The following is a 26,378-nucleotide window of genomic DNA, read 5'->3' as shown; positions in this document are numbered from 1 at the left end:
AAAAAAAAAAAAAAAAAAAAAAAAAAAAGTATGCCACAGAAAGCCATGTGGGTGGTTTATTGGAGAATTTTAACCAGGAAGGGGAGGGTTCGAATGGGAGCCTGGGGAGGCAAGGTTTGTGTCTGTTGTTATTGGTGATTATTTCCTAAGGAAAGAACACCAGCATGGCTGTAGACATCAGGGAAGGCTTTCTTCTTCCTGCAGTCTGAGCTCTGCCTAGGAGGTGTTCTTCATATGGGAAGCACTTTTACAGTAAACCTTTGGTGATGCTAAAATAAACGTCATGGGTTAGAGAGGGCTGGTACTATATGTAACTAGGTACTAGCTGTCTCCCAGGAGAGGGGGCATGGCTGGAGCAGCTATGCTGAGCCACAGCTGGGGGAGCTGGGACTAGAGTTTAGATCATTTTCAGTGTCATAAGAAAAAAAATTACACTCCTCATTATGATACAGATTAGATTGTATGCATGGGTTATCAATCTCTGGGAATAGACAGTAACTACAGCCCCAGGGGAAGAGAATAGTTTTAGCTTTCAATATTGTCGTTTAAAAGAGCCTCCACCATGCCATAATATTTCAACTTTGACTTCTCCACCACAGCAGCCTAGAGACTTCAGAGATTTAAATTCTTCTAATTTGTCAAAAGACAGAGGCAGATGATCGCTCTTCAGATTTAGGAACATCATCCGCTCGGTTTTGGTTGCTAAAAATCAAGACAATTCTCCCTTTAAAGGGTGTGGATATTTTTATATAAAATTATAAGCTGCAAGTTTGATTGTAGAGCGCACTAAATTCTTCTTGCATTTCCATAGAATCTGGCTCGGTGTCTTGTATGTGCTCAAGAGCATATGAGTCACCAGAAAAATCTTTCCCCATCCTCTCTGACAATGTGATTTTCCTTTCTGTGCTACAGTTTCTGTATATACTCCTCCATAGTTCTTACCCATTTTACTTCCTTTAACAAACCTTCAGTAATGATCCTGACAGACTACAATTTTCTAATTTCTTTGAGAGCTGAGAAAATTCATTTTTTTTTTTTAATGGCTGGCTTTGAATGGCTGGTTTCAAACTCATGGCTTCTCTTGCCTCTGCCTCCTGAGTGCTGGGGTTATAAGTGTGTGCTACCAGCACCAGCTATAGGTTATCCCTTGATTTGTAAAAAGGTAGAGCCATGTGTTGTGGCACATGCCTGTGATCCCAGTACATGGGATACTGAGGCCAGAGGATTGCCCTGAGTTAGCGCTAGCTTAGACTACACAACACTTTTGAAGCCATCCAAGGTCATATGGCATATATATACATGTATATATGTGTGTATGTATATGTGTGTGTGCGCACGCACACACACATGGAATTGTATCAGGTTGGTTTTTTTCTATAATTTAAAGGCAGGAGAATGCTTTGAAGTGTGGTCATATTTTAACAAGAAATGTCCTAGACTGTTGGCAGAAGTCCAGCATATTTAGAAAATGACTTTTTCCTGGTGCTGTTTCAGCTCAGGGTCATGGATGATTTATTTCTGTTTTCTAGTTCAGCCTGGTCCAAGTCCTTTTGGTTTGTGTGGCTCTTCATGCCTCGACTGCTCTCATATTCTTTTTCTAATTTTAGCTTTACTAGAGAGAGGACATTAGAAAATCACCTGTGATGCCAAACTATAATCTCAAAAAACTTGTCATTTAAGCAGCTATTTTGACCTAATTAAGATTGAGTTTTTTTTTTTTCAGTCAATTTCCCCATTTATAGGCCAAATCTGACTTAGAAACCCTGTGCAGGCGGTCTCCAAGGTGTGCTTCCATGGATATGAGCTTGTTCTTCCTGTCCTATCTTAATGAGCTCAGTAAGGCTGTTTATGGATGATGGAACAGCTGCCAGCTTCCACCCCCAGGGTGACAGCAGCTCAACTGTGGGAGAAGTGAGTCTTAAAATTTGCATATTCTGTATACATACAGTAGGCATATATATAGAGACACACATCTCTATTAATTTTAAAATATTTCAAAATCCTCCTTATCTACTCGATTCTTTTGTCAGCAAGATGAATGGAGTCCAGGCATATTCAGATAAAATGGGTGTGAGCAGGGCTTGAGTAAGGGGAGGAGCTGATTTCAGTAAGCAAGGCAGGAGGAAGGGGCGGTGAGGACCAAGATAGTTCCGGTAGGGGTGGAGGGAAATAAAACAGCTCAAGGTTAAAGTATAATCGGAAGGCCTTGGTGACAGACTGGACAAGAGGAGTGGAGAATAAGGAGTTTCTGGTTTTGATTTGAGCTGCTAGGCAGATAATGATGCTGCCCACTAAGATGAGTTATATAGACTTTGGTTTGAAGTTAGAAAAGCAAAAAGGGGTTGGGGGAGGGGCAGTAGACTGAGTTCGTGGAGGCTAAGTTTTAAAGGCCTGTAAGACATCCAGCTGGAGAGACTCAGAAACAGTTGGATATAAGGGTCTTAGCAGCAGAAGTCTGGAAAGTCGAGACTGGAAACCGTCAGCATATGGATGAAGGCTGAAGCTATGGGAGTAGATAGGATTTCCCAGACAGCGGACCACAGACCAAACAGGAACACCAATGCCAGGAAGACACACGGAATAAAAAAGTGGCACTGTCAGAACAGGCAGAGAGACGAACAGAATTTGGAGCCAGAAAGGCACAGAGGGACAATTGCATTGGGGCAGCCAGGGTTTTAGGGGAGAGGGTTGAGAAGCAGCCATCAGACTTAGCAATCCGGTGGCTTGGCAGGAGCAAGAAGGAAGTTAGCTGAGTTGGTGAGAGGGGAGGAAACAGAGACACTGACTATTAAAAGCTCTTTTCAAGGAGTTTGGCTGTGAGGAGTGGAGGATGAATGGAGAAGCGACGTTGGGGTGTCTTACAAATGGCTGTCCTCCTACAGGAGAGACATGAGCATGATTTGAATGGTGAAAGAGACAGCAAGACAGAAGGTTGGAGCTGCGAGGTGTAAACCAGATGAAGTGTGGATATTCAGCCAACAACCTGAAGGGTATGGATGCCGACCAGCCCGAGAGAAGCCCACCTTCTGTCATAGTGACAGAGAAGGACCTGAGTAGTAGCTATAAATAGTGGGGAAAGGAGTCAGGGCGCCTCTTATCCTCTCCCACTTGGGAACCATGGGGCTCTTTTCTCCATAGCTCATCGCAGATGCCTTTCCCAACTATTGCTGTCATCGAGGGAGCCAGCCAACGGGACGAAGCACGTGCTGAAGAGGACAGTACGAAAGAAAGAAATATGTCCTGCATGGATGCCACCAGACCATGTGAGCAGCCAAGTCATCAACTACTCAGTCTTGGGAATTCTAATTGTAACTGGTTAGTATAATGCGATAGGGCCAAAATGATGAAAAACTGCAACAAGCAGAAATGGAAGGAAGATTAAGGCCAGCCTGGTCTACATAGCAAGTTTCGGGGTAGCCAGAACTACACAATAAGCCCCATTTGAAAAAAGAAAAAGAAAACATTAAAAAAAAAGAAAGGAAAAGAAAAAAGTGGAGAGAGGAAATACTTGCTAGTTTATTAATAAACCTTAGTTTATTGTGATAATCCAGTAAATGAAGAGTAAGGTGAAGGAGTCCTACTGATACCGAGAAAAGAAAGGTGGCATGAAAATGGAAAGCGGCAACTGAAAGCCCGTGTGCCGTCCAGCCGGTTTCTTTCGCCCGCTCCCCCCCCCCCCGGGGGAAACAGCATCTATGCTGTCTGTCTGTGTCTTGCTTTCCCTGCACGTCCTTGATCATTAGCTTTTCCTTCTCAGTTTGTGACTCATCCTCAGTCTCAGGCGTCAGAATTCTACTAATAGTTCCAGGAAAAAGGAAAACACATACACACACACACACACACACACACACACACACACACCAATTACTCATGGAGGATACTCACTCCTGCCAGAGCCAGGCCCTGGAGGTTCATCACGTGGGCTGGGTACCATCTCTCACCTCCACATACCCACACTGTAGTCACTGAGGTCAACTGTGCAGTCTTAACCTTCAGAGATGTGTAAGCCTGGTGGAACGCCTCCAGGTAAGCTGTACTAACCTCCATCCTGCTTTGCCTCTTGGTCTCTACTTATCCCAATGAAGCTGACTGCCCCTCTAATCAGCCCTCTGTACCGATGATCTCATTTCTGCCTCTGATCAGTAGTACTGGACAACTTGGGGTCATCCTGAAGTCTTGTTCCTTTGCTTTATTTCTTAACGTCTCTTTTCTTTCAAAGTTTTTCTCAGATTTCCTTGGCATTTTGATTCCTACCAAAAACCAGATGCTCACATACCTGAACAAGGTGTCAAGAGCTTTGTCCTCTGTCACTGAGCCTCTCTCCCATCTTCCCGCCTGCCAGCTCTCTGCTCAACCATCTGCCTAGAGCTGCTCTCACTTGCCCTTTTAGACAGGCATCAAAGCCCATCGTAGTGTCCAGCAAGCCCTTCTGTCTCCTTCCAGGCAGCCTGACAAGCTCCACACTGACATGGTCACATTCTGGGCTCTGGGATTCCACTACACTACTGACCTCCCTTCGCTGAGACAGTCAGCCGCCACACAGTTTTCCTAAATATTTCTCATCCATCCTGGTCCAGATCTCATCTCCTCCAGGGAAGATGCTGTAGTTAACTCCAGCTCTTTTATCTTTGGACTCTAAGTACCATATTCCTCAACATCGGATTGTCTTAATGAAGGCCCACTCCCTCCTTTGAGAAACCACTCTACACAGTCTACTGTCCCTCACACCCTCTGACACAGCCCTGAACACTAGGTGAGCATGGGATCACTATTAACCACATGACATAGTTTAAATAGCAAACTCCTTCTCTTCATAGTTTTAGTTAATGAGACCATGAACAGGAAAGCGAGACTCGGAGTGTCCTTCAGTCCCCTGGGAAGCCTGATGTACACTCCAGAAGGTAAATGCCTCAGCTAGAAGGGCCCCATTTCTGGAACGGAGTTCACTGTTTTCCCAAAGATACATCACTGAAGAACTAACTGTCCTTATCAGCAAGGAATGAGGGAGGGGCCCAGGTAAGGCATCGGGTGGGGCAGTCTGGGACTACATTTACCACTGTGGTTTCCTCCAGTGGAATCACTTGGTGCCAAGGGAGGTGGATGCGGCTTGTCCATCAGCATGCCAGATGAGGGGGCTCCTCCCAAAGGGACAGAGGGAATGGAGTAGGGGCCAGGGACACCGGAGACAGAGGGAGGGAACCCGGCCTTGGCTGCTTTCCCTGCTTCATACACTGTGGAGGGAGATGAAGAGCAAGAGAGATTATGTAGACCCACCCTCCACAACCCTCACACCCAGAATCCCTGGGGTTCCATTCTTTCAAGGGAGCTCCTGAACTAGTTCACTGGAATCACCCAAGCCACTCCACTTTGGGTTCCTCCAGCTCCATGAAACAGGCAGTCAGAGGAGGAACTACAGTATTTAGAATCTGGCAGTTGGACAACACTGACATGGATCTAGGAGTTGTCATGGTGGCACCTCTACTTGGAACTGCCCTGTCTAGAAGCTACCATGGTTCCTCCAGAGGGGGTTAGCAAAAGGGTCATTCAGGGATGTTTCCAGGAGGCAAAGCAAGCCCTGGGTATGCACACAGCCCCCTGTCTGTGTTTTCAAAAACATCGACAGTAACCCGGGTCCTTCTGGCACTGTTTCATTCCTAGAGGTTCTAAAGATAGAGTGTGCCTCTCTCTCTTTCATGATGTATTTGGTTTGCAGTTGGGATATCAAACGAAACGCCTTCATGGACTTGGCCAGTAAGCTAACCCTGTGCATCCTCAAATGCGGACTGATCCCTATTATGGCCAGGTTCATCTTATGAGTAAATAGAACTCATGGGTGTCTGCTGGATGAAGCCCGTACATCACAGCTTTTATACTCCAGTTATAAAAGGAGGGTGTTCTCTGCCCCGAAGGACAATGACCAGTGTAGGTTTTCTCTGTTTGAATGCCCCAAGGAGAGGGTGCAGAGTTCATTACCCCAAACATCACCATTCTGATCCCACCCTTCCTTTAATCTGCAATGTCCATGAGCATGACACGTGTGGATACACCGCATGCAGAGGGAGAGATGTGCATGGAGGTGAGGTGGAGAACAAGAACGGCCTTCCCTGAAGCCAGAGGTAAGGGAGTGGAGGAGGAACTCAGGGTACATGGCTGTCAAATGGAGAGGTGATATTTCTTTGGATGGCTCCGCATTTCCCCACAGATCCCTACTCACAGGCCTGAGGGCAGCAGCAGGAATCTGGGCAGCATGGACAGCGGACATAGCAGCAGCAACTGTGAGGGCAGCATTGGCACCAGCAGATCCCCACCAGCACGAAGAAGAGGAAGATCCCCAGGATCACCAGGCCGACAAACACCCACTCTGGAAGGATGTACAAAGAAATCTGCTCGAGGCAGCCCTTCCCCCCCACTTCAGGACACGGCATGCAGGGATGGGTGTCTCCCTGCAAAAGATGTCAGTGGGAAGGACCTGGGGAAGGAAGGACATCTAGCCAGGACAAAGGGACCCCAGACTCATGAAGCACTCAGGGTGAGAAATACTAGGGCACAGAGAAAAGAGAACCAGGTGACCTGTCTCTCTCTTGGGGTGCAACAAGTAGCCAGCTCTGTGACTGGAGACTTTGGGGCTCCTAACTGGAACAAAATGGTAGGACAAAAGCTAAGGGGTGGGCTTTTGTGTGCTGGGCTCCTAACCGGTGGATTCTGTAAATGCATGTCTTTTATAATGAAGCCAATCTTATTTATAAGTTGAAGGTCCCTGCCTTACATGGTGGGCCATGGTTATAGTTCCAGCACTCAGAAGGCTGAGACAGAATGATCAAAGCAGCCTGAACTACAAAGTGAGACCCCACTTCAAACAAACAAAATCTGTCAATCTTTAGGTTGTGGTAGGCCTATACACCTCTGTGGCCTATAGATATCACATTTATGTGGTCCACGCTCAGAGTATATTAATCTGCTTTCCTGGGATACCTTTCCTGTCATTAGCTCCAGGGCAGAGGTGCAAAACTCTTGCTTATACCTCAATAACTATCCAGGGTTAATGTGGGAGGGGGTGGAAGAGGCAAAGTTTCAAATAGAGATATAGCCCCCATCCCCAGGGTATGGGTTTGGTTTGATCACCCTCAAGACAAGCATGCCAGCCAGCCAGCATAGCCAAGAATTAAGTGGCTCGGAGCACTGATGAACAGCACCACTAATGTTTGTCTACTTTCATAATTTTTATAACTCTGTCTGAGTCTGAACATTAATTTCCTTTAATTTGCTCATCCAAAAGATTTAAAAGGAAGCAAAATTCTATCTGGCTTATGTAAAAGTGACTATGACTCTCAGGTGATCTGTCTCAATATCATGCTGTTGGGTTTGGCATGAGACCACATCTCTCCTGGAGACTTGGACACACTGGTACGAGCCATGCTTTCCTTAAAAGCCAAAAGATCAAGATGGTTGAAAGCCATCCATTCAAAATCCCTTTATGATAAGCTTCAGTAGATATTGTATTTCTTAAAGTTTGGTCATTAATTGTCCCTCCCATTAAGCGAATATTCCTTTGAGGACTTGAGAATGAGCACTTGAGTTTTGTGACAGTTGTTGAGTCATTTGACCTTCAGTTGGGACACCATTTCCTCAGATAGAAAACAAACAGCTCATAGTTTTGAATGACCCCCACTTATCCATCTGTAATACATTCAAAGCCAAGCCAAGCTCTCTTCAACTAGGGAATGAGAAAGCTTTGTGTCTGACTTGAACTGTGTGGAGAACACTCTTACAGTGGATAACCGATAGCCAGGGGCTTTAGCCCAAGCCTTGTAAGTAAATGACTTAAGAAGGTGGGGTTTATCTCTGAGGTTGTTTAGGTCAGCTATAGGGAGATGAAGCTATAAGGATGAAGACTAGCAGGTTATAGTGAGAAACAAACGAATTCTGTCTGAGTGTGGTTGGGCAGAGCATGCCTGTAATCTTGGCACTTTCTTAGCTTTCTTCAGAAAGGATTGCTGTGAATTGAAGGCTAGCCTGGGCTGCAGAGCAAAGTACCAGATGAGGCAAGCCTACAGTAACAAGAGCCCTTCTCAATAAATAAATAGGGAAATAAATAAACAAGTCGGTGAAGGGGTTGGTGGGGGAAGGGAAGGAAGCTGAGGTGAACAATGAAATACAGAAACTCTTCTTTGGACTTGGGGGATGCAACTTTTTTACTTTGAAACACTGTATGTGACATTTTTTAAAATCTGGTAAATAAATGCTTAAAAATAGAAAGGAGTCTTGATAAGAGCGGTTACAATGTGTCTCTGTGTCCTTGAACATAACAGCAATAAGGACAAACTCTATCTGAGTTTGGTTGGCCAACTAAAGGTAAAAGGCTGGATTCATTCATAGAAGAACAATTAGTGAAGCTGGATTTTGAAGACTCTAGACGTTTCTTAAAATTTCACTTAATCCAAAACCAACGGCCAGAAATATTTTTTCATCTCTCTCTGTGGCTATTAGGAGGAGCTTAATGGTATGGCAGAAATCAAAGCTAAACGATACATACGCTCTGCTATTCCTTTTATGGGTATCATCCTTTCTATAATTCAATTTCAGCTCTCCCTGAACCTCCTTCAACGACAAGCTGCAGTTCAGCACCAGATTGCTTTGTCTGGCTGGTACTCTCACCTGAAGCTATATGAAGAGATGCAGATCTGTATTTGGGTTAGTGATCTTGACATATGGTCCCTGGGGGCCTCGGAATTTCCAGGCTCTAAATCTACAAGTATGGGTCTGGGGATGCGTGTTTTGGCAGGAAGGAAGGTGTGCCTTTCCTAAGTTTAAAAAAAAAATTTTTTTTGGGTAATGTTACAAAAGGCACTTCACTGTAACATGATTGTATAATAGTGAATGGGTAAGCATATATTCTAGGAAATAAGGAATATAAATAAATAATACTTAAGGACATATAACTATCTGGGTACAAGTGAAACACTGAAATGGGCCACGAGATAAGCAATGAAGCTGCATGCCTGACCACAAGGGACTGGGTCCCCATCTTCACGTATTCTTAATTCTCAATATTAGGACCTAGAAAAAGAAGGTATACAAAAGGCTCATCCAAGGGGATTAGTTCATCCTGGAGAAAGACAACAAACATTATACAGATCAACGTGCCAAAACAAAAACAAAATCAAAACAAAAAAAACAACCTCAAATAAGTTAATCAGTGACTAGCGCAGAAGCAGACAGATGGAGTGACAGCAAATAAAGAGTTAAATGACTGAGTACCTGGCATAATCTCCACAGCAAAACTGGGCAAGAGATCAGCAAGCAGCCCTGTCCTGCCTAGAAGAAGCAGAAGGGAAAGAAGAAGGAAAGAAGTTACTCCAAAGGAAACCGCAGCCCTGTTCCTGGCGCCCAGCCGTGCCACGCCCTCACAGGGCCACTGGTCTGTCTGCTCTGGGCTAGGAGAGGTCCATCAAGGCCATGGTCAAAGGGAATGACTATAACCAAGTACTTTTGGTGGCCGTCCAAGGGAAGGGTGCACCTACCCGAGTTGGAAGCAGAAAGGGGACCTTATCTCTGACTATTTATAGGAAGAGGAAATCTCTGCCTCCGAATGAGAAATCCTGCCTGAGCAGACTGACGTGCGCCATCCCTGTGCATTCACACATCCTTCTCCACACACTTCAGTGGAAAGTCAAACCCATCTGTATCTAAACATTCAATCTACATTTTCATACAATCCATACACAGCCCCATGTCCATATCAAAACAAAAGTACATATTTGGTTTTAACTGAGAGTTAACTAGCTACATGGTTCTATTTATGGCTTAAGGATATCTCAATGATTAAAATGTTCAAAGGCAATGAAAGGATAACGCTAGGCTGGCTACACACACTCCTCTCCACTCCTTCTGGCTTCAGAAATACTCTGTACATATGTATATGGTATGGTTTTTCCATATGGCACCCACAGCTGGCGTGGTATGTACCCAAGTGCCTTCTGTGTGATATTACATAGAAACTTCAAGATTGGTGTCAGAACAGGTGCTCCCCGGAGACTCTGGGAAGGGAAGAGCTGTACAGGAAATACAATACTAGGAGATGTGAGGGGGGAGCTGAATCTGACTTATAAAGATGCTCGACATGCTTTCACCATATTCTTATATCAAGGGGAAGGCCCAGGGTACCACTTCCACCCTGGAACTTCGCTAACAAAATAGAAAGCTGTGCCAGGATGCAAGTAGCCAACATCCTGTCTGTCTTGTGATGATAAAAGGTCACGGTGGCACACCTAAGGCATGCACCTGGATCCTTCTTTATTTCAGCGCATGGCAAACATCTCCAGGACAGCACCATCCAATGACAGTACAATGCTAACAACATCGGTCATTTCATCTTTTCTAGTAATAACATTAAAAATGTACACACGAACAGAAACAATGAACTTAATATCATTTTTTTTCACTTACGCCCGTATCCACAACATATTGTCATTTCAAGGGCTCACTAACCACAGGTAGCTGTTAAACATCATATTTCCACAGGTCCACAGTGTTGTAGTTTAACCAAAGATGACTTTCCATTATGAATCTAGTTAGTGACCTGGACCACAACATATCTAGAGATGTTAAAAACACTGGTGTGTTTGAGCTCCAAATGGTAAACACAAATGAATCTTCTCATTTAACTAGATGCAACAAAAAGTATATTTGGAAGTACTATTAGTCCAGATTGAAAATGAACACACAAACACACACACACACACACACACACACACACACACAGAGAGAGAGAGAGAGCACACCATACCTTCCCATCCATCCATCTATAGTCTGACATGCATGCGGGTTTTGCTCATTTAGAAAACAAGTTTATGGCTTCCCAGCCTTTTGGCTAAGATCAAGTGTAGAAGACAAAATGTGTGGTTTACATTTTGAGTCTAGAGGTCACAGCTAGTCACTGTTTTCTTCTTCTACAAGGAAGCCCACCAAAAATCCGCTTTGGCAAAAGTCAAAGGGGGAAAAGGCACCTGGGACACTAGGGGAGGATCCTGCATCTGAGGGCAGACGGTAGTGAGTAAGGAGAAGCAACCATCGCTTGCTCTGTTTCCTCTACTCTCCACAGGAGCAGGAGGGGTACCATGGTAACATGCATCCTGGTCAAGCCTCCTGCCAAGGCAACAGGTCCACATTTGGAAAGCTACCTACATATTCTAAAGGAATATTATTATTGGCTGATGCTTTAGGCCAGCTCTGCTATAGCGAGCCGTGGCAGGAAAATCTCTCCTCTTGAACCTCCATTTTCACATAGCTGACATGGGAAGCTGCTTCTGAGACTTGCAAGGTCTCTTAGAAGGAAAGCCAAATGGGCATTGAGAAAGGCATTGAGAAAGGCATCCTGCCTGGAGAACACGGCATACAAAATCAACTAAGCGGGGCTCGTAGGAGCTCACGGAGACAGAAAAGCAACAGTCATGGGACCCTAGATGGGTCTGAGCTAAGTCCTCTGCATATACCTCACAGTTGTAGCTGGGTGTTCTTGTGGGACTCCTAACAGTGGGAGTAGAGGGTGTCTCTGACTGTTTTGCCTGCTCTTGGAACCCTCTTCCTACTGAGTAGTCTTGCTCAGCCGTGATATGAGAGTTTGCACCTGGTCTTACTGTAGCTTGTTACGTGGGTGGCATCCCTGTTAGGCCTGCTTATTTTTTGAAGGGAAACAAAGGAGGAGTGAATCTGGGAGTGAGGGAAGATGGTGGGGGAGGACTGGGAAAAGTGGAGGGAGGTAAAACCATGGTCAGGACGTATTGTAAGAGAGAAAATAATAGAAACAAAAAAGGAAGGTGTCCTGTAGAAGACGTCCTTCACAAGACACCGAGAGGTGCCCCCCCCAAGGTGTCCCCACAGCTCCCTAGGTAGGAGACAAGATGGAGTTTGGTACCAAAATCTGAGCACATGACTATAATAATGAACTCATCCAGAACGTTCTCTAAAAATATGTCTTGGAAACAAGGGAATAAGCAGATGGTCAAGGATTTAAGAAATGAGGATCTTAGACATCTCACACACACTTAGTGCTCGTTACCGTATAATAACCAATGACCAAGAGAGGAATAAACAAGGTTTGTTAACATAACAGCTATCAGGCGCTCGACGGCAGGCTTTTGTTATGTTTTCCTCCCCAGACAGATAGTAAAAGTATCTTGTATCTAGTTAAATGAGGAGCTGTGAGTATGCTTGCTCTGACGCTCTGAGGTCTACCAGTGTTTGAAACATCTCCAGGTGTGCTGTGGGCCACAGAACGAATCGGAATCATAATATAAATTTACTCTTTATATAAGCTACCAATCTGTAGGCAGTCTCACGACATGAGCCATGTTATTTATAGATGATAGACAAGTGCATGTGTGTGTGTAACTTTTGACTATTTACTCATTCCTTCATTAATTTGGGTTTCTGGAGACAGCGTCTTGCTATGTAGCCCAGCCTAGCATGTGACTCACGATCTTCCTATCTCTGCCTTTGAGTGCTTAGATTACAGATGTGTTATCACCACATCTGGCTATAATATCAACCAACTATAAAATATCCACATGGCCAAAGAGGATATGATTTTCATACTTATTCCACTTGTTATACCATAAAAACACTGGAGTAGGGGGTCAAGGTAGTAGGAAATGATGTATATGGTGACTACTTCAGGCAAATAGCTCCCTTTCCTGGTCTCAGTCTGCTCATAGTAGATGGAAGGACTGGGATGTAATGGTATACACATCTTTTTTTTTTTTAAATGAGAGAATCCTGATTTATGCCCATGGGTTTGATGTAATTATTAATAAGTAGTACCAATTTCTGCTTGCAAAATATCCTCATTTGGACACCATATTTAGTTCTCCAACCTGATACTCAGAGAATGGGACCTCAAATCCCAAAGGTCTGTAAGGAGCTAGCTGGTGGTGCAAATGAGCATAGCTGTATATCTGTGAGACAACTGAGAGCATCGGGGTCTTTCAAGTGGCAGTGTCATTATGAGGGCACCAGTGTTTGGCTCTAGTCAATTGTTGGCCAATAGGAATGCATAAGGTGAGCCCCGACTCAAGTTCACAAGATTCCAGATTTGATGATGAAATACCATAACTTTAAAAATGTTAGGCAACTTAATTCATATTGTTTTTAAATAATGGAGAAGCCAAACAAAATACGTCTGTGGGTTGTACAGAACCCTGAGATCATGAACTTGCAACCTCCAAAGAGTTTCCGCACACAGCAAAAGCTGGATTTCCCCATAGGCTGTCTGGTTTTCCTTGACAGTGTTCTCACATTGCTCCTACATGCAGGATGACAGCTCTGGTTACCAATGTTCAAATTCAGATTTCGAAGCAACAGTACGACACAGCACCTCTTAGCCTTTCTTACTTCTGGGGATGCAGAACGGGCATCATAGGGGAACAGATCAATGAAGAGCCCTTTGCTCTGCACCCTGGGCTTTTTCATTGTTTTGTAATTGGACACTATAAATTAAAGAGAGAACATATCAGAAACGTGGAGAGAAATTCACAAACTTTGACACTCTAACAGGCAGACACACATCAACCTTCTCATTTTCCCTGTAGCATATGTCAATAACTGATGCTTCCAGAGGTAAAGGTTTCCCATAATGCCTTGAGTGCAGTTAGCCCCAGGGAGGCGTGGGTGAGGGACTATTGCAGTAAAGTGGGTAAAATGAAATGTCTTTAGAATTCAGGACGTAGTAAGAGTTTGGGTATAAGAGACAACACCACTACATCAACAGCAGGAAAGCATAGAGCTTTCCGGCTTTTGCACCATGACTCTGATTTTATTGGAGCTAACGGCATTTTAAAAATTGAATTTATGCCGCAATCTTATATTTCTGAAAACCATTTTGCTTCCAGCTCCTTCCATAACAATTCCTAAGAAATGCTACTGTCAGTTAGAAATGTGCTATCGTTTCTTCTGTCCTATCGTGCCCAGCAAGGGTCTGATCTTGAAGTACGGAAACAATAGCAGTAAATACAGCCTGGGTTTTAGCAGAGCTTCACCATGCTTGTGAATCACTGTTATTCTTCAAGAATTCAGCTTAAGAGAGGTAATTACAAGTCACTTTAATGTCTAAGGGAAAGAGAGGAAGCAGACCCTGTGGATAGAAGGCCATATTTACTCTTTTCAAATCATAGCTCAAACGATCATAGAAAATGTGGCTTTCATGTACTCGCTCAGTTTTCTGCAAAGCTTGCAAAATCCATTACTTTAAGGAAATTTCCACATGAATAAGCCAGAAGCATAAAGCACCCAAAGAGCTTGTGCATGCACACATACAAACATTATCAGTCTCATAGCATGCTGGCATACACTCCACAGCCACACGTGGTCCTTGGGTTGAATGCTCAGGGTAGGAGCGTGCACTGTGAATGCATGATTTGCATCACTTACCTCCTAATTGTCAAAGCCAGCTGTTTCCTCAGATTGCCACTTTCAAGTTATCCCCAGTTGAGCCGTTTGTACATATTCCTGGAAACCAGCTCACTTCAGAATGTCTCCTGCCCACACTCATTCATTCATTCACTCAGCAAAGATGTGACTATTTTGTCGGGTGTAGACGGAAGCAGGAATAGAGATAGGTCACCTGTGAGGTTCATTCTAGCCGCGCCCACCCCTGTAGCTCAAACGCCAACCTAAGAACTCTAATTTAATTACTTGGATTTCCTTCCTGCTATGCCTGTTTTTGTCAACCTCTTTTGACTGTGTGTATGTATGGCGTGAATGTTCACGTGTGCTGGGGCACAGACGTGTGTGCAGGTTTCTGTGCACATGCACATGGAGGCCAGAAGTTGGCATCAGGAATCTTACTAAATTGCTCTCTACCTTAATTTTTGAGGCAAGGTCTCTTACCTGAACCGAGAGCTCACTGATTTAATTCATCTCGCTAGCCAGCTTCTTCTAGTAACCTCTGTCTATGTCTTCTATGAGCTGGGGTTGTAGACAGTCTGTCCAGCTGGCACTTAAGAGAGATCCTAGGACCTTATGCTTCTACAGCAAAGTGCTTCTACCCAGTAGCCATCCCCTTTGCCTTTCGAACATGAGGATCCCTCTGGTCCCAGGGCTTTAGTGAGAGACGTAGTCCTTGTTGCACTTCCTACTTCTTCAACCCATAGCTTTGTCTTGACACATTTCGTAGCTTACTTCCTGGCAGCATTTCTCCCAAAGTGCTTATTTCTTTCAGCGGCATTCAGAGCCCCCAAAGGTAGTATATCTCATTCTTTAGCAAAACAAGTGTTTGAACTGCATTGGTCCAGTACCTATTATTTGCTCTACAGATCTCTAACAATATATTCTGACAGAGCCCTGTATGGCTGCTACAACAAGATGTTTCCTCTCCCAGGCTCCCCAGGGATACTGCACGCACACCTTCAGTTATCTCTCAGCAGTGATTCCTCTACACGTGCCTATGTTAGCAAGCTAGAAGTCCCAGCAGAGTGGGGACTACACCCTAAGCTCAGCATCTTAACAGGTCTAGCACCAGAAGGCCCCTCATTCACCCCTCAGAACTTTCAAAGCTTTCCAAGAGTAAATCCCCATGGTTTGGTAGGCCGCACTTCTAGCTAGGCTTTGACATGTTGCTCATTATAGAACCTTCCACCCAATCCATAGGCCCTTAATAGGAAAGATAAAGAAACTGTTCCATTGTTAATCCATGCATGCATCAGTTTTCAACATACAGGCAAAACAGTTAGCATCCGGGAATCAGTGTTCAGTGCCAAGAATGTATTCCAGGCAGCAGAACATCTTGCCACCTCACTCACACCAGTGAAAACAGACCAGGCTAGCGTATGTTAAGAGAATTCGTTATAGAGATGTAATACGAATGTAAATTTTACCCTAAATGATTGCTTTTGTCTATGCCCTTCACACTTCTGCTCGGGGTCTGATGGTTCAAGCCTTCAAAGTGTAAACGGAAGTGAAATTCTAGATCCCATGCAAACTTGTTTTTGGAGACTAAATCTGGCTCCTTAGCATGCACCAGGCAGAGACAGAGTGTCTTACTTGAGAGGAACTCGAGTAAGGGTGAGGCAAGGGCAGTCCTTCCATCCTTGTATTGCCCGGAACATGGTGATCTCTGTCCGTTTCTTTGAGTAAAATAACAAGAGGCACTCTCAGGTGTGCCAGGGCACCGTGCTAGTGAACTTCCTCTTCGGGAGGATAGCAAATGCCTTCTCAGTCCTTTGCGGTGAACTTTCCTGGGATGGTCAGGATCCATCTGCAGGGCAAGGCTGTATTGGATCCACCCTCCGCACTCTCCACTCCCGATCCCCAAAAATATTGCTTTCCAGCCAGGCGGTGGTGGTGTGCGCCTTTAATCCCAGCACTTCAGAAGCAGAGGCAGGTGGATTTCTGAGTTCAAGGCCAGCCTGGTCTACAGAGTGAGTTCTAGGACAGCCAGGGCTACTCAGAGAAACCCTGTCTTGAAAAACCAAAAAAAAAAAAAAAAAAAATTGCTTTCCCACCTTTCTCTCGGAGGAGAGCGGGTGCCTTCCTCTGGCTCTTGTCCCAGTGTGTAAAGGTGTTTCTATGGCCATGTTTGAAGGGTTGTTTCTATGGCTATTTAAAATATCAAATATATTTGGAAATTTCCCAGGGGCACACACATGCCTGATTTTATTCTATATTCCCATGGCAACCATGCTTCCAAAAAATATAGTTTATGACTATCTGTCACAAATGTGGATAGAGCCTCCTTTTCCTTCACATATATTTATACACTATGTATTTAAGCATTTCTTGTGTTTATTTTTTTCCTTTTGTGTCTTTTATATTTTAGTTCACTTTAAATTACAGACTTAGGGGAGAATAACCCCAACAGTGAATTCTCTCTATAAAATGACTACTATCGGACCATCTGCAATTAACTGTTAATAAATGCTTCCAGCTCTTTGGCAGTGGATTGTAAGTTTGGTCAAAGGCCATGACTTCTTCTATTTACACATTTTTAAATCATATTTTATGGTTAAAAAGGACCACAAAGGTTAGTTCATGCCACAGCTCCCACCCGATGTCTTCAGAAAAACAGCGAGATTAAGAATCTTAAGGAAAGTTGTATAACTGCCTAAAATCAATCGAGGAATAGAACTTGGGTCTACTTACTCCAGCTGTCCCCCTCCCACTTCCACCCCACCCCCATCCCCATGAAGTCACGGTGCCTCTTAATCTCCTGGTATTTGCACTGAATGGCTGAAATGAGCTTGTGCTTGTGGAATCCCTCTGCTTACATAATGAAATTATAATTTCTGGATGTAGAAAATGTTGGAGATTGTTGAAAAAAAAATTGCAACTAGAAAATGATTACTGGACACAATGTGACACAGTGTGATCTAATTAAAAGGCATACGGACAGACGCTGCTGCAAACTAACAAAGAATAATAATGATTGCAAAGGTACTTAGCCTGTGCAAAGTGCTCTAGTGATCCACCCTCCGGCCCCCAAACAGTGAATGGATGGAAAATATCATTAGTAATATAACATGCTTGACTTGGTCTGAGATGGTGGAATGCAGAAGAGAGCTAGACTGACTCAAAATTTGATGAGGATGGCGGGATGCCACTGAAGGAGGAAATTGAGTTTGTGGGGACCAGTGTGGTTTCTTACACTTTATTGTGCTGGGTGAAACAGATTAGCACAAAGATATCCAACCAGACTTGATCCAATATTCAGGGACCACAACTTTTCTTAATCAAAAAATGCCCTGAGTTCTCAGGCAGGCACAGAGGGTACACAGCTCAAAAGGTCATGCAGGCCAGAGTTCCTGCCCTTTCCTTGGTGGCCAGCCTTCCTGAGGTATAAAGGGCTTCACTCATGGACCCTTTCCCAGAGCCCTCTCTGGGAAGCCAATTCAACAAAATCCAAGGCGCCAGTCCCCGTGTGAACCAAACCTGTATACTTTGAATAGCGGCAGCTGGCTTTGGAGAAAATGGAACTGTCTCCTGACTCGCTTTGAGGGACTGCCATTCTTTCCTCGGGGGACTGAGCCGATTTCCCGGTACCACCCACTTCAGCGCTGGTCCTGCGTCCCCTCCCCCGCGAGGGCTCTAGGCCACAAAGAGCGCGCGAGTTGACCCAGCTGCTTCAGCGCCACCCGGGGTAACCACGGCAACCGAGGTGGTCAGGAATGCACGCTAATTGAAGGCTGTGTTCCTCCCACAGGGATGAGCAACAAGTGAGGCAAAAACAGTGAGTTGGGCTGCATGTGAGGAGGAAGGGGAGAGCAAGCTTGGCCCCAGCCTGAGCTATGGGTGCTGAGGGACTGGGCACTCTGAGCATCTGCCAGGCCTCATTTGTTTTCTTAAGTGTAACAGGGCAGTGCAAAGCTGTGACAAGTCAGGAATCTTTGAGTATATTTTCCAACCAACTACCATTCCGTGAAGGCACCCTTCTTTCCCTGGGCTGCAAGGCTTGATTAATGTAGTTGAAGGGAGCTGTGCATCCCTAAGTCTTCAGAAAATGAGGTGTTTCCAATAGCAACCAAAATGAGGCAACCCAAAGATAACAAGGGTGTTGGGTCAGACAAACCCCAAGTTTATCACCATCAGGATGATTTCAAAGGGGGCGCGCGGGTGTCAGTAAGAAAATGTGAGTCTGTTCTTAATGGTCAGTTCACAAGTGGTCCATTAAATCTGCTTAAGGAAAACCAACCGTTTAGCCGGAGTACTCAACATAGATTTCCTTAAAGAGGATTCGCTCAGATTAGGGATGATACACTGGTGGGGCATGTAGAGAGTGGCAAGGGGGAGGAGAACTACTATCCACCAGGTTTTTGTTTTTTTTTTTTCCTTAACAATCAGCCTACTGGAGAACCATGCAATGCTTCCTGCATTGGATGCAGTCCTGGGCCACAAGTCTACACACTCCTCTACCACTGGACCCGTGATAGTAGAACCTTTCATCTCGCCTTTATTGTTTACTACGTCCGACCCCTCCATTATCTTCAAAATAAAGAAACACCCCATCTTTTCTTCAATATGACTTTCGTTGTCGAATTGCCACCGCTGGTTGTACCTTTTCTCGTAGTTCTGTTTTGCCTTTCTTAACTATGGCCGACACCATGTCCTCCCGCACCAGCAGCAGGAAATCTGTTCAGCTGTCTCTTGATTCCCTTCATAGAGATGATATACACGTTTTGGGCTCCTGTGTTGTCGACAGTTGATCACAGCTCCCACCGGAAGACCCAGGGAAACCCAGAATTTCGCTCCGGACGACGTACCACCTCCTCGATTCGACATCTTGAGCATGTGGGATAACCTTTAAGACCCCCTCTCTTCTACAGATTGGTAAACTAAGCATCTATTAGTACACCAAGAGCTGTCTGGCCCCAAGCCTCTATACCATGTTCACCCTGGACCATGCCCGGTATCCAAACAGACTTACTTACACTGTTGGCATTTGGGCTGTAGAAAGTAAGAACGGTGAGTATCGTGAGCTGGTCTGTATTGTAGGAGGCGCCAAGCCTTCCCAGCATCTACTCACTGGGTTCATAACTCTTGGCCAGTGTGACAAGCAAAACAAGCATCCAAACATTGCCGAATGTCTCCTGGAGGGCAAAGTACCCCTCGATTGAGAATCTGTGGCATAGATACCTATTACTATCCAAGCACAGTTTTCATCTTTTTTTGACTGTTCTTTCATCGCCACCAAACTACAACTTTTATTTTCCCAAAGGACACAACATTTTAATAGGGACACAATGAAGTCATTTATGTATTTTGTGTCTTTACTGTGTGGCATCCCAGTACAGCTAAAAAATACTCATTAATTTTTTTTTTATCACAATTTAAATAGAAGTCTGAACTGAAGTGATTCTGACCTGCTCTGTGGGGTCTTAACAGTGAGCAAGATTAGGATTGTGCAATGAGTTCTTGAAGGTAACATCAAAGGCCTGGCTCCATATCTTAGAGGGACTCATGGCTCTTTCTCCTCCTAGCTACAGTTTCTAAGGGGAGTTAGATGTTGGGTAACTCCTCTGGCTCTCCTCTCTCCTTTCAATACATTTCTCATTCTTCATAAAAACAAAACAACAGAGGCACCTGAGTAAAGTTTAGGGCAGACCAGGCCAGGGACAGGACAAAGAGACATTAGAGGAGACATTAGAGCTTTGCCCAGAAAAACCCACTTCTCATTTTTGCCCCTCTGTTCATGAGAGTCTTTGGGATTATCTCACCCCATCTAGAATTCTGAAGGTGCTGATGTGTGCTGAAGTAGAATGTTTCCATCCTGCTAGGGATGAGCCCAACCCTGAAGCATGGTCGAATCTGCAAATGAGATGTGGGGAGGGAATGCAGAGCGTCAGGAAGTTCCAAGGTTCCCTCTAGACTTAGGGCCAGAGTGTGTCTCTTGTAATTCATTTCCCCCCCTCTCTCCCTTCTGCCAGGAGTAAACTTCTTTTTTTCTTCCCCAATTCGTTTACCCTTCTTCCTCTGTTTGTAAATCTTCCAGAGAGAAACAGCAGCAGCCACTCTCTGAGATCAAAGTTTTAGCAGGCAACAAAAGACCTCCAAGGAGGCTGTTACCATGGGAACTCTGGGAGCTGAGGCCCTTCTAATAGGCAAATCTCCCTGGTTAGCTGCACCGGGCTGTGGCTGGCAAAGAGGGAGATAAGGGGGAGGGGGAGCCTTGGGAGAAGGGGTGACTTGGCAACAAGTAGCCTTTCTAAACAGTCTGAACTGAAATCACTGGAATGCCAGACAGGAATCAAACTGGAACTGCAGGAAAGCAGGGGTGGGTGCTAGAGCATTTCCGCACAATCTTAGGAAATATTTCCATTGAAGAGCCCTCCCCAAAATTCATTGATTATTTCTTCAGTTCTTAATGGCTTTTAAAAACACCAGTGAGCAGAGACATTTATTTCTACCAGACACAGGACTGTGAATAGCTTAAATTCAGAAAAAAATAGAAAAAAGATCCATGCCCACCCATTCTTTTACTTGTCTAGGTAATCTGCGCTGTACTCTTGGGTAAGTCGCAGGAGGAGATGGAGGAAAAAAATAGGAAAGTGACAGGAAAACAAAGGTAATTCTGCAGCATTGTTATTTGTGGGAAAGAATCAATCCCAAATTGGTGCCTGCTCGCAGGGACCTGCTGAGAGCACACCTATTTCTGGCCTCCTCAGTTAGCACACTACATTTGGCCCATAGAGAAGCAGAAACTGATGACAAATTCCACAAAATGTTAACTGTGTGTTTTTGCCTGCCTGGCATCCCTTTTGTCTCCATTTGGAAACTGCCTGGTTTCCTTCAGGAAGGGCTTCCCCTTCCCTTTGCAGCCCCAATGGGGGTGCACTTCGTCCCTGCAACAGCAGGACTATTACAGGAACTCTGCAGAGACTAGACGCCTGTCTATCCTCCTGAGGCAGGCAGAGGCAGAGGCCTGCCTGAGTACTCACTGCTTCATGTGAAGAGACCTTGCCTGAGCCGAGGAGCTAGCAGGAGGGAGAGGCAAGGACAGACTGGCTCTGTGACACCCTGATCGGCCACCAGAACTCATTTACTGAATCTCGGAATGGCCCTGGGGTTTGTCTGTGACCTAAGCCAAAGATACACCTAAGTTAGTTGGAACCTCCATCCCTTGCGATCAAGATAATTGTGGAAATATAACAGCTCAAAAGACTGGTCTCTTGCAGGGATAATTTCTTGTCTTTTTTCCTGTTTGGTTTAAAGTGTGATCAATAAGCAAAGTCTCTTCTTTCTGAAATAGAAACAATATTCAAACAAAACAAAGCAGTGAATGGCAATTTGAGGAATTGCCTTCTATGGAGAATTAATTTTTAAATCCAGGGACCTTTGAAATGAAATTTAAAAAAAAAAAATCACTGAAAAGCCTGTGGAAAGCCATGTTGTTTTCCTTGTATCTAGGCAACCTGGATTGAACTGGTTCTATATGTCAAAGCTCATTGGAGAAGGAGCTTCTCTGATTTCTCCCAACCACCTATAATTTCAAATTTGAAAAAACCTGTTATTTACCATTTAGCTTGAGCTAAGCACCCTTTTGGCTCGGTTCCTCTTACTCTAATCCCAGGCTAGAGACAGGAGTGTTTCCCTCAGCCTCATCTCCACAGAGGTCCCTGACCCCCTTTTAAAATTAAAGACCTTTAAACAACAAGCTATTACAAGGGACATCAGAAAGAAGAGGTCAGGCCCTTATATGGTACATAGAAAGAAGTAAGAACAAGGCAGGCTGCTTTTAGATTTTTAAAATAATAATTTCTCTGCAGGGGCCTTCCTGAAATGGTGACCATCTTCTTCCTGCCAGCTGGAGCTGCTCCAGGGAACTTTACTCCCACCCAAACAGCGGCATGGTGACAGCCAATCCTTGCCACTGACCCCAGACCAATGTCTAATCCCAAATGGCTGATCTCTGGACACCCCACCTTCTGTGACTGTCTGCTGACGCAGCCCTGCCTGCATCTACCCTGTCTAAGCCTCTCTCTAAGGTATCCGTCACGGCCATCTCAAAGCACCAAAACACCGTGTGCTCTTCCCAACTTCAGAATGACTTCACCTTCTGAATCATCAAAAAAGACAGCAAAGGGTGTTTGGGATAGTTTTCCTGTTTAATGTTGAAACATTGGTTGTCCTCCCGTTTCCGTGAATCATGCATCGCTGGATATTTCTGAAACCTCTGAACAAGCTTCCATGGCCACCGAGGTTCAGATGTATGGGGTGGAAGGAGGGGTGACTCATGCCCGGCGGGGAGGAATTCAATCTAGAAGAGAGCCAACTGTGTCTTTGAAGCGAAGGCCTAGGTCAATGGTTTGAGAGAGTTTAAGGAAGAAATGCAGAGAACCAAGGAGGCAAGCCTGGGGTGAGTGGAGATCCTGACCCACAGCCCCTAGCAGCAACCACATTTTTTAGTACATAGCTCAAGCTACAGCATCTTAGGGCTTGTGGTGTTATGAAAACAGATAATTTAGGAATTAAAAGCAATGGGGTTTAATCACTGACACCTTTTAAAAACCTGGGGTGCAGCCATATCAGCAGGGCACTGGTTTCCTTTAAACTAGAAATGAGAGAAATAATAGCTACTCTCCTGCCCCAGAAAAGTATTACAGGAAAGCATTGTGAGTTACAGCTTATCTTCAGTGTGAGCGGGCACAGCTCTGGTATCCCTCCAGATGACATTTACTAGGGGCGTGTGTGTGTGTGTGTGTGTGTGTGTGTGTGTGTGTGTGGTGGATATTCAGGTATTCATTCTCTGTATATTGGTGGACTCTCTCCCAAGAGCCTCTGAGGAGAGGCTAAACAATGGACAACTGATCTAATTGGGCCAATTGGGATTTCTCGCTTAAGGCTATTTTTTTTTTTTTTTTTGGTTGGGAAAATACAAGAATGGAAAATAGCATTTATGTTTTTTTTTTTTTCCTACCAAGAGAGCCCTAAAGATATTTTTCAATGGTTTCCACAACATAAAGCCAGGAGCCCTGAAGCATCTCTAACAACGCTGAGAATAACTACTATGTTTACCACTGTTATCTTCTTCTATTTCTTCCAAAATGGCTAAAGAAAAGACCTACAGAATCAACTAACCTGGGCTCATGGGGACTCATAGAGACTGAACCACCAACCGAAGAGCATTTAGGAGCTGGACCTAGCCCTCTCCCTCCACATGTGTAGCAGATGCACAGCTTGGTCTTCATCTGGATCCCCTAACAACTGGTGCGGCAGGGGGGGCAGGGGTGGGATGGCGGCGGGAGGGGGGCGGTTGGGGAAGGGGCGCTGTTTCTGACTCTTCCCTGCCTTTGGATCCCCTTCTCCGAGCTGGACTGCCTGCTGGGGCCTCAGTGGGAAAGGATGCCCTTAGTCCTGCTGAGACTTGATGTACCTTTGGTAGTACTCAAGCTGGCTTCCCATTCTCTGAAGAGAAGAGGGGGGGGGGTGTTAATGAGAGGAGGGGCTTGGGATGGTAGGACTTGGAGGAGAGGAGGAGGATGCAATTGGGATGTAAAGTGAATAAGTAATTAATAAATGAAAAAAAAAACTGACTAAAGTAGTGTTCCATTCACTACTAGATCTAGATCCTAAGAAGCTCCAGTTGAGCATCCATATATTTATCCATTCCCACCCCCATCCCCACTCCCTTTATCTGGGAGCAGAAGTCCAACACAGCAGAGCCAAACAAAGGAGAAGCCTAGAATCCCATGCCACCGCTTGGAGGGACACTATCCTCCTGACTGTGGTAAATGTAGAAATAAACTTCTGGGCCGAAAAGTCACTGAGGTTAGGAGATGTTTGTGTAGAGGCTAATGAATTCTTTCCTTTAAAAAAAAAAAAAAGGTAAATTCTTTAGGTCTTCTTTTGGTTTTGATACCCTCCAATGCATTTTTTTTCTTTTCCCTTAAGTTAACTAGAACCAGTGCTTTCAACCATAGTTTCTGATGAATTTATCACTAATAATCACTTATATACCTAGAGAAGATTGTGACTGATGGTTGTGACCAAGCACTTACTTATATTACTTAATGTCATCGATTTATGTCCCAATGAAGCACAGCTCCTGGAGCCCTGGTGGTGTCCCACAGACATCTTAAATTCTACATGTCCAAAACCCAACTCATCCCTCTGCTTCTCTAACCCGCATTTCCACGCATGTCCCCTTTCTTAGTTAATGGGATGGCCCGTTACCCACCTAGCTAGAAATCCTTGCATCCTGTTTGACTCATCTCCCTTACTTCCTCAAGATTGATTGCTTTGGTCTCAAAACTTTGGTTAAGGCTCTCTACCTCCTATTTGGGTTTAGAATCTCGTTCTGATGAAATGAGATGAAATGGAGCCATATTATTTCACTTGAGACTGCAGATGTGTGTTGTGTCAACAGAGACATGCAGTATTCAGTAACATTTAAGAGGCACAAAGTAAGCCGGGCAGTGGTGGCGCACACCTTTAATCCCAGTACTTGGGAGGAAGAGACAGGCGGATTTCTGAGTTTGAGACCAGCCTGGTCTACAGAGTGAGTTCCAGGACAGCTAGTATTACACAGAGAAATCCTGTCTCAAAAAAAAAATAAATAAACAAAAATAAAAAATAAAAAAAAAATTAAAAAGAGGCACAAAGTAAGAATGACTTAGACACTCTGTCCCTTTGCCGTTTTAAGGTATCTCTATGTTAGAACCCTCCTGATGTGGCAAATAGAAACATGGAAAGGTATTGGCCGTTGGCTATGTAGAACCCATCATTCACTGTTATTATGAAACTCCAAGTTTTGTAAGGAATGGAAGAAAAGAACATATATAGAATCAATGTTACCACTATCATGAAGTAATGCCAGAACATACCACCAATGGGTTGGTTCTATTCTTGGCCCCATTCGTTTTATAGCAGTATCTAGAGTGATTCATCTACTTTCATGTGGTTCTGCCTGTCTATTGGTTATGATTCCTTTTGAAAAAAAAGATTAATTTATTTTTATTTACATGAGTACACTGTAGCTGTCTTCAGACACACCGGAAGAGGGCATCAGATCCCATTACAGATGGTTGTGAGCCACCATGTGGTTGCTTGGAATTGAACTCAGGACCTATGGAAGAGCAGTCAGGGCTCTTAACCACTAAGCCATCTCTATAGCCCTTTGGTCATGATTCTTAAACCACTGTCTTCTGTCTTCACTTTCTTCTGATTTCCAGACTTACATTTGCAATTACCAGCAAGCAATTTGCCATGGACAATTTTGGGTAACACTACTCACATTACTTAATGTAACAGGTATCAAGCTATGAAAAATGGCCCAATGAAACACAACCCCTGGAGCCCTGGTAGTGTTCCACAGACATCTTAAATTCTACGTGTTCAAAATCCAACTCACCCCTCTGCTTCTCTAACCCGCATTTCCATGCATGTCCCCTTTCTTAGTTAATGGGATGACCCCTTACCCACCTAGTTAGAAATCATTGCATCCTGTTTGACTCATCTCCCTCACTTCCTTCTATACATCTCCAAGATCGATTGCTTTGGTCTCAGAATGGCAGTTAAGGTGTCTCCATTTCCCATTCTGGTTCAGAATCTCAAATCTCTCATCTGTGCTTCTGCAGCAGCCTCCATATCCAACCCCTGGCTCACATTCCTCTCGCTAATGAACCACCTGCCAGGCAAAGAGTATGTTTCCAATGCCTCTTGTGCAAACCTTCACTCCAAATATTAAAAACACATCCCTTGGTCTTTAAGCCCTTCTTTTTACCAAAAGGAATCCTCTAGCCATTCCTAATGGAAAATTCGATAACCACTAGTTCATGGTGTTGTAATTAGCAAGCTATGAGCCCTTGTAATCTTTTCAGGCCACCCCATTCTTTGACAGAGAACCCAGAAATCAGGTTACTTTCCTGGCCTCCCAGGGGACAAAAAAAAAAAAA

General features: G+C 44.5%; 1 protein-coding gene and 1 pseudogene across 3 annotated transcripts in view; both read right to left on the bottom strand.

The window, feature by feature from the left end:
* Ildr2 (immunoglobulin like domain containing receptor 2) overlaps positions 1-26,378 on the bottom strand; it is a 63,307-nt gene that overhangs the window by 16,059 nt on the left and 20,870 nt on the right. For 2 of the 3 annotated variants that reach the window (XM_031388305.1, XM_031388316.1), the window contains exons 4-6: positions 9,259-9,315; positions 6,215-6,361; positions 5,055-5,231 (exon numbers count right to left, since the gene is read on the bottom strand). In XM_031388305.1, coding sequence (XP_031244165.1) covers positions 5,055-5,231; positions 6,215-6,361; positions 9,259-9,315 — 381 coding nt within the window. The remainder of the gene's footprint in view (positions 1-5,054; positions 5,232-6,214; positions 6,362-9,258; positions 9,316-26,378) is intronic. The other variant, XM_031388325.1, reaches the window with a different exon arrangement.
* On the bottom strand, positions 18,655-19,841 carry LOC116069368 (annotated as a pseudogene).

The sequence above is a fragment of the Mastomys coucha genome, unplaced genomic scaffold (assembly GCF_008632895.1).
Source record: "Mastomys coucha isolate ucsf_1 unplaced genomic scaffold, UCSF_Mcou_1 pScaffold1, whole genome shotgun sequence".
Classification (NCBI taxonomy): domain Eukaryota; kingdom Metazoa; phylum Chordata; class Mammalia; order Rodentia; family Muridae; genus Mastomys; species Mastomys coucha.
Note: the sequence above shows the minus strand (reverse complement) of the source record. Positions and strands in the feature narration are given on the sequence as shown.